General features: G+C 45.4%; 1 protein-coding gene across 1 annotated transcript in view; it reads right to left on the bottom strand.

Moving 5' to 3' along the window:
• CDH4 (cadherin 4) overlaps positions 1-11914 on the bottom strand; it is a 1230390-nt gene extending 1218476 nt beyond the window's left edge. The window contains exons 1-2 of the mRNA XM_084854314.1: positions 11569-11914; positions 7711-7822 (exon numbers count right to left, since the gene is read on the bottom strand). Coding sequence (XP_084710440.1) covers positions 7711-7822; positions 11569-11628 — 172 coding nt within the window. The 5' untranslated portion in view covers positions 11629-11914. The remainder of the gene's footprint in view (positions 1-7710; positions 7823-11568) is intronic.
• Positions 11915-12125: the final 211 nt, after the last annotated feature.

Genomic DNA, 12125 nt, shown 5'->3' with positions numbered 1-12125 from the left:
TGGGCGCCCGCTGGATTCTCAACGTTAGGAGGATGTTAGAGAGCTGAGTCAGGCAAAGAAGATGAACCACAAAGTAGTAGTTAATAGCTTATGGCGTACTTATAATAAAACAATGACTCTGTGAAAGCTTTTGTTGTCAAATTAAGGCTAAGCCATTTCCATTGGAATAACTCAATTATAAAGTAGTCATTATCTGTTTAACTCGATTCCAACCAGGAAGAACGCTAGAAGCATGTGTGTGCGTTTTTAATCTTGATGCAACAGAAGGAGTCATGTCAGTCTGGGGACCTAAGGTATGACACACCGCTGAGCACTGAAATGCTGATACTATTTAAGAACTGCACACACTATAATCCATTCACTAAACATATGGACTTCAGAACAATGCATTACGAGGCACAACTGCCAAGGGAAGAGCAAACTACTTTCAAATCTAAGTATATGCACTCCAAAGTTCTACAAAGTTCTTCTATTGGTCACATGCACATGTTTTGATGCTGTCCCCTTGGCCCAAACAGCATAGCACATGAGGTCTTAGCACTTTCTTTCTCCTTGCACCGATGACAACACCAGGGACCAACAGCTTAAAACACCTACTGCAATTATATCGGTTTATTCTGGCTTTTTCCTTGAGGGGCTAAAGCAGAGATAGGCAACCCAGTGCCTTCCATGTTTCAGACTACAACTCCCATAATCCCTCATCATTGCCCATGCTGACTGGGACTGACAAGAGTTGTTGTCCAAAATATTTGGAGGCCACCAGGTCACCAATCACTGATTTAAAGGAACTAACTTTCTTCCTTGGGAGATTCAGGACAGATAAAAGGAAGGACTTCTTCACACAGTGCACAGTTAAACTGTGGAACTCGCTACCACAGGATGTAGTGATGGCCACCAATTTGGATGGCTTTAAAGGGAGGTTGGACAAGTTCCTGGAGGAAAAGGCTATCAATGGCTACTAGTCCCAATGCCTCCTGGGTGGGAGGGTGCTGTTGCATTCATACCCTGCTTGTGGGTTCCTGTTCGACAACTGGTTGGCCACTGTGTGAACAGAATGCTGGACCACATGGACCCCTGGTATGATCCAGCAGGGCTCTTCTTATGTTCTTCTATTAAGCTACCCCTGTCTTTCCAGCCTAAGTTTAATATCAGAGCTTATTCAGGCACTACACTCACTACAAGGATCAGCATCCCAAAGGCAAGGTTGCCACACTCTCCAAGCACATTGTCTAACAGGATCCACAAGGCAACTCATGCCCACCATACAGTGATGTTCCATATATCCACTCCATGTCATCTAAGCAACCAGCAGAGTTCATGTGGTGTGATCCCCTAAGCGGTACGGCTAAGGGGCGGGTGGAAACCGCCAAAGGAAGGTGGTCTCAATGACAAATATCACTTATATACCAGCTTTCTGTCAGCAGCCGAGGCATCGGCCTTTAAAACAGCAGTGTTAAACCTCTTTTCAGCCTGAATCTCATTCCAGAGAAGTTCTCAGGAGCCACAATCATTCCAGTGGTGGGTGAGCCTAAGACAAAAGGGGTGGAGTCAAAAGCACCAAATATGCCAGCATGTTTAACTTCAAAGCACTTACTGCCAGTAACGTTGCCTTAAGAGAGGTATTTCCAACTTTTTAGCTGGGAAATGTCCAAACAATTGGTAGTTGGGGAAAGTGATGGCCGCCAACTTGGATGGCTTCAAAAGGGAGTTAGACAAATTCCTGGAGGAAAAGGCTATCAACAGCTACTAGTCCTGATGGCTATGTGCTACCAGAGCCAGTGAGCCTATGTGCACCAGTTGCTGGGGAACATGGGTGGGAGGGTGCTCTTGCGCTCATGCCCTGCTTGTAGGTGCCTGGTCGAGAGCTGCTTGGCTACTGTGTGAACACAATGCCGGACTAGATGGACCCTTGGTCTGATCCAGCATGGCTCTTCTTATGTTCTTAAAGCAGATGGGGCATGAGGTAGCAGGCATGGCCATCTGGGAAACTGGAGAGGGCCAGACTGGGGATCCCATGTAGGCCTGATTTGGCCCCTGGGCCTTTGGTACTATTTCCTGGTTGAGGGAAACAAAATAATTTCAGCTATGGTTTCCAACCCTATCTTGTTTCCTTCAACCATAGTTAAGTTTAAGCACAGTGTCTGGGCTCACATGTAACAAACCATGGTTAGTTGAAAATGGAAGGGAAACCTTCTAATCTCCTCTTCACAACCAGGCCAAAGGAGAGGGGGAAAAACAGAAGTCCAGGGCTCAACCACATGATGCTAAGCCATAGTGCAGAAAATGTCTCACAGATGAGGGGGGGGGATAGGGTAATTTTCTCTCCCAAGTATACCAGGTGTTAGGAAATAACATTAAATGCAATCATGGAGAATTAGCGGTTCCATGTTACAGCACATTCAAATTGAACATAAGCAAGAAAAGAAACACACACACACGGGGAGGGGGATGTTTTTAATGTAGCAGATTTGTCCCAGATATTGTACAAATTAATTAGAGCAGCATGCATTTTAGTGTACAAACTCCAAAAAAGGTGTAAAATGGATTTCCTAGCTATTGGCAAACAAAATAATTATACTTATTTTAAAGTCACTTGCAGTTCCATTGATAAAATTGCTACTCACTTCCCACAGCTCCCAGCAGAATAAATTTCACAAGCAAACAATGAGGAGAATCCAGCCTGAGTTCTCCAAGGTCAAAACCTTCTGAAATTAATGTGAGTTGCTGGCAAAGGCATACCATTCATTGCAATGGAGTCCATCATTGGCTGCAGTAGTGACACTTCAGGATCACTTTAAACTTCAGCCAGCAATACAGCCACTTGGAAGAAAAGGCTAAGGGAAGAAGCATGGATCTCTAACACATCAGATCAGAGCAATACATTTGTAGCTGAAGCCTCAAACAGTACCTGCAGGATTTTCACCGCATGCAATAATTCATCTTAGATGGAATAAGTTCAGTTCACATTATCAACTGCTTCTTAAGATGCATACTTGTGCCCAAAAGCTCTAGACTCTTACTTTGTGAAGTTTTCCATCTGTTAAATCTGCTCTTGTGTTAGCTCACTTGGCAACTTGCTCATCTCTTACTTGGCCACTCATTGAAATGGAATTTGGCCTGGATTTTAAAGTCATTTGGGGTCCTCCTCCAGCTCACACTAATTTCCATAGAACTTGCCTGGGTACCTTCCCAATGGATCCATGCCCATTGCCATTTATTGCATCATTTATCATATTATGCTCATACACATCATTTTAATAGGTGTAGTCCACGTTTTTCTGCTCAACCTCGTCTCTCTCTCTCTCTCTCTCTCTCTCACACATACACACACACTACTACTACTACTACTACTACTTTACATTGCATATTGTATGGTTCCTTTCTAGGCTATTCAATATCTACAAATGGGATCCACAACAACAAAACATTGCTGCATATCTTCCCTCCTTAGAGGAATGTTCCTGTGCAGGGTTCCAACCAGCTATACCCTCCAAGCATGACATTCCACTCTTCCACCAACCCCATATTCCATTTGTCTTTTCCAACTGTCACACTACATTCTGCGACTACTGAGCACACTCAGTCCTCATTAGGCTCTTTTGGGTTTCGGCCCCTCCCCATGGGCATTTTATTTAAGGTTGTTGTTTGTTACTTTTGCAACCCTTGGAGTTCCTTCAAGCATTCTGGTATTTCTTCTCATTGGCCCCATTTGGGCTATAATCCTGGCGGTGTTCGCAACCTGAGTTTACTATTAGGAGTGATAGTTTACTACATATAGTAGCTGCTTTTAAATCATTTAGAAAGATGCCTGTATAGCTTTGTATTTTCTGTGAAATTCTCAGGAACATCAAAAATGGAGCTGCTAGACACAGACTTTCCTAGAAAACATCCCGAATTTATCTTCATAAGCTTCAGAAGAAGCTTCCCCAAGGTTACACCAAATTGTTGAAATCCAGAGGCACGGGCAAAACACACCCATGTATATACTAGGGGACTAGACCACTTCACCTTTTCAACAGGGGAAGAATCCCATATAAACCTCCTCATATCTTACTATCAGCTGGCAACTGGCGGCTTCTGCTGCTGCCGCCACACCACCCCTTTTCCGAAGTCAGACTGCGGGGTGCTCAGCCTAGTAGTGACTCAAGGATGGAATAGAATCCTGAAGGGGAGGCACCAGACCCCCTTCCCCACTCCATGTTTGCTTAGGCATCTTTGCCTGGTGTTTTAATATGTATTGCTGCTAGATTTTGGTTGGTTTACTATGTTTCGTTTGATTTGTGCTTCATTCTTATATGTTCACCTGGGATGCTGGCAGAAAATACTGAGGGCGCAATCCTCTGCAGGTTTAGACAGAAAAAAGTCCCATAACTCCCAGCATTCCCCAGCCAGCATGGATTGCGCCCTTAAGGTGTTAGCTTTCAATCACATGTAGCCAAATGCCTTGAAAACCCCTTTTAGAAACTCCAGAAACCACCTCTCTTGATATCAGTTCAGAGGGCAGTCAGTGAGATTTCAGTTCCACTGATTTAAATGGAATTTAAGCACACTTATGTCCCTCCACAGCATCCCAGGAACAAAAATTAAGCAGGCAACCCAAATAAAGGTGAAAGAGCTGCCTGATAGGAACATGGACAAAATACTCTGTAGGCTCACAATCTACTCCCAACATCAACCCAAGAGCACTTTGACATTAACAGGAGAAAATCATTGGTGGAAATTGCTCATTCACTGCATATTACTTGAATGGCTTATGTGATATAGATTCCAATTAATTTAAAGATCACAATCAGCTGACATTATAATTACATGACAGCTTCTCCTTAGCTACAGCTGGCAATGCCTTTGAACTCCTGTCATCAGACCTTCTGTTCCATCCCTATTGTCCAGCCAACCACAACGTATCAAACACCCAGTTGTGATAAATCCCCTTCCAAAAGGGCAGATGAATTACATTATTGCCTGAAATGATGGAGCAACGAGATAAACACTACAAAAAACACTGTCAATCAGAGTGAGATCTTAAAACAAGGGTAAAGCAGATGAGAAACACACAAAAACAAAGGAATCCAGTTGGAACTAGGACGGCGCTAACTCAAGCATGCATGAAAATCACTCGCATGGTTATCTGCAGCAAGGAAAAGCCACCTTCAGGTGAGCAGAGCAGGATGAATCGGAAGAGCTTGCTCGACGGCACAGCATGTGCTTTTGCATGCAGAACATCCCAAATTCAATCTCCAGCATTTCCTTTTAAAGCTTCAGGTAGCAGGTACCAGAAAAAACCCTACCTGAAACTTCGTAGAGCAGCTGCTACCCAAACTAAACATTGTGCTCAATCAAGGGTGGGCAAATTACAGCCTCAAACATATGGAGGGCCACAATTCCCATCAGTCCTAGCTAGCACAGGCAACTGTGAAGGATGAAAGGAGTTGTAGGCCCAAACATCTGGAGGGCCACAGGCTGCCCACCCCTGGGCTAGATGGACCAGTAAACTGACTCTGTATAAGGCAGCTTCATATGTTTCCCCACCAAACCCTTCATGACGTAGCTTAACATTCAATCATGTAACCAATAGCTTACAAGGGAGTACCAAAAAAAAAATACTGGCATGTTTTACAAGAAATACCTGGATGTCAAGAAAAAAAACCCTCATGATCTCTTTTAGGAAAACTAGAAATGAGATACACCTAGTTCAGGCGTGAATTTAGCGAGGAGAGGCAGACATGTCCATGCACTTTACCAGGAGCAACAGAATCTAGGGGTCATCATATCTGTTGGCCCTGTGCTTACTGCAGATATACCTGTAAAATGACAGAGTTGGTTGATCACTCCAACTATAAACAGCATTTCCCAAGACACTTTACCACATGTTAACACCAGTAATGTGATATGTATCATTCCGTGTCCATGAAAAAAAAAAAAAAATGTTGGAAAAACATCAAAGATCCTCGAGAGAATAGGGAAAAATCTCTAAAACAAAACAAAAAAGGGTACCCCACTAGTGTGACATTTCCTGGATGTAAGGTTCTAGGCAGTGGAAAAACTAAACACAGAAAATAAGACCTTCTTTAGAAAAGAAACGGAGTGGATTTTAAAGTTAAAAGCTTTGGCCTTACAAGGACTTGATGAGGAATTAATCCTCTACTGTAATAGAGACTTTTTTTACTTTGGTAACTCCACTGAGTTTTTCTGTAAATTAACCAACCCAGGACAATCCCCAACTTCTAATCTTTGTCATTGCTAACATCTGAGTCAGATTATCAACACCCGTACATAGGATACTTAATCTGCTGCCTATCTGCCAGTTATTGAATGTAAGAGTTCTCTGAAGGCTATTTTAAAGATAGTAAGTATACATTGGCTGTTATGCAATTTGCATTATTTTTACTTGTTGCTTCTTTTTGTTTCAGGTAAGACATTTAATTAAATGTCTGTTTTATAGCCCCTGAAGGCCCCAAAGAAAATCTAGGCTGAAATGATTGGAATTTAAGAATAAAGCATTTTTCTAGCAACCTGAGACATGTGCCAAGCCAGTTCCTAGATCTCAAGAGTTTTCTCTAGTTCTGCATACAACACTATACCACCATCACCATTCTTTCTTCTTTCAGAACAGCAAAAACAGGAGGAATGAAACCTGTTTAGATAATACAAGGGGGAACACAGAAAGAAACCATTCAGGACAGTATTCTTGGGTTTCAGCATGCCATGCTGCTGTCTTGTTACCTCAATGTAACGAGACAGCACATTGCAAATGAAGCTTTGTTGGCATCCTTTGCAAACATGCTTGCCCATCCATTTACATTGCCATCTCTTGTTCTTACTCCGAATTGACTTCACTTCCTTCAAAGGCATCCCACTGCCATATCAGATTGGTTCATAGCACTGACATCTACAGCGTCTATTAGCAATTAGGAAGCAAAAGTGCAGAGAAATATTCCAGTTTGGCTTTTAAGATTCCCACAGGAATAAAAGGCTACATTTCCTGTGTTGTGCAAACAGGAAGTTTAATTATTTTAATAACTTAAAAAGCAGAGTTCAGGGGTGGGGACAAAAAAGGAACAACGCTCAGGATAAGCCATTGTCCTTTGGATTATGAAGTTGTTTTAAGAGTTCCCAGTCACACACAAAAAAGCAGCTATAATCGCGCAATTACCGTAAACCTAATTGGTAGTTTCTCACTGGCTGTGTTTTCATGTTGTCAGTGGGGCAGTAATGAAAATGAATGCCACGTTTGAGAACAGAATGTCTGTAGGCTTGTTTACCACATATCCAAAAACAACGTCTGCTTTATCAGGCTTTGCAAAGCAAGGAATAGTTTAAGGATCTTCGAATCTCAAACGCAAGCATACTCTGCGTGTGCACGCACACACCCCAAATCCAGAACACAACAAGAGAAACTTCTACCAAGAAAGGGATGGGATGGAAGTGAGAAAGTCATGGAGCAAAGACTGGGTGCTGCATGCTTCCTTAAAATCCTTTCACCGGAGCCACGCAATATTCAACAGAAGAATTCAGTATTGTTCCTGAGTATAGTAAATATAATTCAGCATTGTCACTGATGCACAAGTCCGCAAAAATCATTCCTTAGATCATTTTGCCAATAAAACATTTGGGTTCAGGGCTCTTGCTTTTCACATGTCAGCTATTTCCTCTCCACAACAAGAAGTCTACATTAAGATATTCCATTGCTTTTCCAGTAATGCTTCCTACCTTTGAGTAACTTCTGCCCTTCCATGATGTTTTGGGAAACCAGTGCTGTGTAATCGTCTTCCGAGAAGCCTGGCTTGCAAGTGGGTCTGACTGTAAGATCCCCATTGTGTGCCTGCAGAGAATAAAAGAAGAGCAACAGAACACTATGGATTGTGTTGTTTCTGGTGGCGATCAGGAGGGAGGCGTTGGGTCACAGTCAGCATGCAGGTGTCTACAAACAGGCAAGCCTGAGCAACAGAAACAGCATTCATCATGTCAAACCACTAACGTATTTCAAGTCAGGAGGGGAAAATGAAACACTGGTCAGGCAATGCTGGCTTATTGGATCCAACTGGAAATCTTATGCTGAAGAAGACGTGGAAAATATTTAATAAGATTGCTCAGAATGGTGGGCGCTGCACGTAGGAATACGTCTCTTATGTTAGAAGCACCCTAATGTCGCAGATCAATACAAATCAAGCCACGACTGGCAAACCTGAGCTATATAGAAACAGCCCACCCTGATTTTGAGGAATCTATCTGATCGGAGTTTTTGGCCCCACTCATCCAACCTTAGAGATCTCTGGAGTTACTGGTAAAGCTTACAGCAGCATGCTGTTAGTCTGCTTTACCTCCCTTAGGGTGCACTGCAATCCTATGCATGTTTAGACACAGAAAAGGTCTACAACTCCCAGCATTCCCCAGCCAGCAAAGCCGGCTGGGGAATGGTGGGAGTTGTAGGCCTTTTCTGTGTCTAAACATGCATAGGATTGCACCCTTAACAAATCAATGTAAAACTGCTGAGCATTCACCACCTGGCAGGCAGTGAGATCAGGGGAGGGAGGGGGAGAGGGAGAAAGCCTGTGTAAGCATGCAAGCATCCCTAGCTGAAATACAAAGTGAAATCCAGGAAGGTTAATAAGGAAGCCCAGAGAAACACAAACACATCCCTACTCTCTCCTCTCCGCTGCCCCAGCACCCTCTAACTTGCAATATTACATCAACAGCTTCTGCCATGGAACTTTCTCCCCTTTGGGAGAGACAGATAAGCCACAGCTTTGTTTCTAGATGCACACTCAAGTGAATATAGGGAGGAAAAGGCTAGTTTCAACCCCAAGCCTTGAGGGAGTGACTTGCAGAAGAATCAATGTTGCTTTTGCCTAGGCTTTCCGAATCTATCAGCTTGATTAGATTCCAGCTAACATGCAAAGAGAAGCCAAAAAGCTTGTTGGTTGGTTGATTTGTAAATAACATTCCTATGGCAAGAGAAGGTATGAAGGCTTGAAGGATGGGGGCATCAGCATATTTATTTTTACAGTCCTTGGTAAGATTATTTTTTTTTAGAGTCCTCCAGGAGTCCAGGGGGGTTCCCCAGCAGGTTCAAGCTAGACACAGACCACAAAACCAGCTGGCCTAATCCTCAGGAAGAAAATGTAACTTTATTTTAAGACTGCCAACCTGACCAGCTAGCACTCTGAATATGAGGGATGCTCGGAAGAATTAATAGCTAGGATGCCAAACAGGTTCTGCAGAGGTGGACTTTAAATAATTATGAACAGAAGGAAAGCTACATTAAACGTGTATGGGTATAAGAGAGAGAGGGTAGCAGAGAACACAGAGTCTGTCTCCCAGCTTTCAGAGGAGCTTACTAAGCAAAAAGCAAGCCAATGTAATCTCTGAGAGAAATCACGCCTGGGAGAGAAATGCCAGCTACCATCTATGGGAAATGCAGGAGAGCAACTCTCCTGTGCACTCCAACAGCCTCCTGGCAAGATTCTGCAAGTCTGACAGTAGATAATACACTTTGGGTTTCCAGTCACCCCCTTATGGACCCAGAAGCACAGGGACACTGCAGTACGTCAGTGGTAGGGTTGCATACAGTCAAGCCATACAAAACACCCCAAAAGATTTTTAAACTGGAACACATTTCTTTCTCCCCCCCACCCCCAACTAAAGTAACTTCTGCAGGCTTTGAAATAAAGTGACTGACGTAGTCCTTACAAAAGGGGCCCAAGCAAGATGCACTATTCGGGCGCAGTTTATCAGGGAGCCCTTCTTTGCAAGCAATTCCATACGCTTGCAGGGCTCCTATCGACCATGACCATGGTCAGTCAAAACTGTTAATGATAACAGACTTCTAAAGGGCTTTTCATTCAGGCAGGGAGAGGGAAAGAAGGGCATTCTAATCAATTTTAACTCTAAAAATAAAATAAAAACATAGCCTCTATTTTAAGAGTCAGTCCAATTCGGCAATTGTGGATATCTTTTTCAAACCATTTTTAAATTTAGACAGGTAAAATACTGGAATAATCAAAACTCAGGAAGAGAGGCTAGTGCCTAAGAAATCTTCCCCTCCCCACCCGCACAAAATCAACACTATGTATTCATATCCTACCATTTTGTAAGAGTGCACTGCAAATATGCACTTAAAATACATACAGCACAACACCCAAGAATATATGGAAGCAAGTTAGGAAACTGCTGTGCCCAATTTCAAACTGCATTAATACATATTTGCAGTAGAGAGTTACCCTGTTACTCCCATAAATGCTATTCAAGCGAGTTTCTCCTGGGAATGCCTTAAAAAAACAAACTTTTTAAAACAGGAGAAACGTTGAACAAACTCCTGAGCGGATCCCCCTTTGTATATTTGTGTTAGCCTGTCGGTGGGTGTGCCAGGTTAGAAGATGCCCTAAACTATATTATTAACAAAGCAACAAGAAAGGGTACAGATCCACACAAGTCTAAGAACAAGGGCTTGCCGTACATCCCTAAGCAGGTTTACTCGGAATTAAGTGCCATGGTACACAATGGATGTACTAGCAGCAATTGTTTTTAGGACTGCAGCCTAACCCTCTCCCGCTCCCCATCCTTAAGCCAGTCTCCGCCGAGTGCTCCCGTCTCTCAAGTTTCTGCTGATAAACCGCAACACCCAAGACTTCTGCCACGCCATGTGCAAGAAAAGTGAGTGCAAGAGACATTATGAAGTTCTGGGAGACTCCCAGCAAAGATAGATTCTCTCTCTCTCTCACACACACACACACACACACACACTTTAAAGAAAGACCCTCCAACTGTTTGTTTCTCTCTTGTTTGGCTCTAATCGCTCCCACCAGCCAAATACATCTTGGGACGTTCTAACCGTGTCCTCGACTAAACCCGGGTCTCTCGCCGGCAGCAGATACAGACCCATTTCTGCCCCCTAAATCGCTTTGCATTTGCCAACGCTAGAATCAGCTCTCCCTGCCACGACCCACCCCGTCCTTTTGCAAAAGCCTTCCTCCGAAGGATTTTTGTCTGCTAGTGCCTGTGAATAGCTGGAAAGGAGGGAGAGGGAGGAAGGGGGGGGGAAGAGAGAGAGCTGTGTGAATGTGTCTCAGCGGGAAGACACAAGCTAGCATTGTTGCATACGCTCTGCCAAAAAAAAAAAAAAAAAACTTGGAGGGGAGTGTGGCATGGTGGAGCCTCTGCCCGAGCCCCCCACCCCGCTAAAAGCAGGCAGACATTAAACACCTATTGCATACGACATCTATGCACACAGTCGGGATGAAAGGGAGAATGCGGGGAGGGGGAATTAAGCCGCATGCAGAAATACAGGGGAGACACCCCACCCCCCACAAGCGCACACACGCAGGGATTCATCCGAGGGAGCGACAAATGTGCAGATGATGATGTGCGCAAAGAGGTGGAGGAACGGAACGAGAGGCAGAGAGATGTGCTCGTGTTCTTTCGCCGGCAACATTCCAAGCCCCGGAACCTGCTGACACGATCCCGCTTCCTTCGGCGAGTGCCGGGCGGCGATCGGCCACACCGCCGCCACCACCTCCCCCCGGCCCCGGCCCCTCTCCGCCCGCCGCGGGAGCAGCAGCTCCAACTTACCCTCGCCGAGCCCCAGCAGCAAAAGAGCAAGAGAAGTAGCATTCCCGAGCCAGTCGGCATCTCCGCTGATCCCGAGCCGGCCTCGACTCCCTCCGGCTCGCCGCCTTCCCCCGCGCTCAGCCCCGGCTGGGCAACCCCCACAGCGCGCGCCCGGCCGGCCGGCCGTCGGTGCCTCGCTGCCTCCTCCTGGCCCGCCCGCTCGCCCCGTGGAGCCGCCAACTCTTCGCAGCCGCTGCGCTGCGCTGCGCTCCCCTCCTCTCCTCGCGCTCCCCGCGTGATTCCTCGCAGCCGCTCTGAACTGCAGGTGAAGCGCTCTCGGCGCTGCTCTAGCGAGTCCCCGCCTCCCAAGCCCGGCCCATACGGCGCGGAGCGGCTGGCAGGCGGGCAGGCGCCCTTAAAGGAGCAGCGGCGGCGGCGGCGGCCGAAGCCCCAGACGCCGGACGAAGAAAAACGCGCCCGCCGCGTGGCCAGAAGCCCTGGAGAGCCCGAGCCTGCTCGGCACGCAGCCCCGCTCCCCGGCCTCCTCCGGAGTAAAAGGGCACGGGACCGCCTCTCTC

Source organism: Heloderma suspectum, chromosome 4, assembly GCF_057233095.1.
Source record: "Heloderma suspectum isolate Gila_16-S chromosome 4, 16-S_ref, whole genome shotgun sequence".
Classification (NCBI taxonomy): Eukaryota; Metazoa; Chordata; class Lepidosauria; order Squamata; family Helodermatidae; genus Heloderma; species Heloderma suspectum.
Note: the sequence above shows the minus strand (reverse complement) of the source record. Positions and strands in the feature narration are given on the sequence as shown.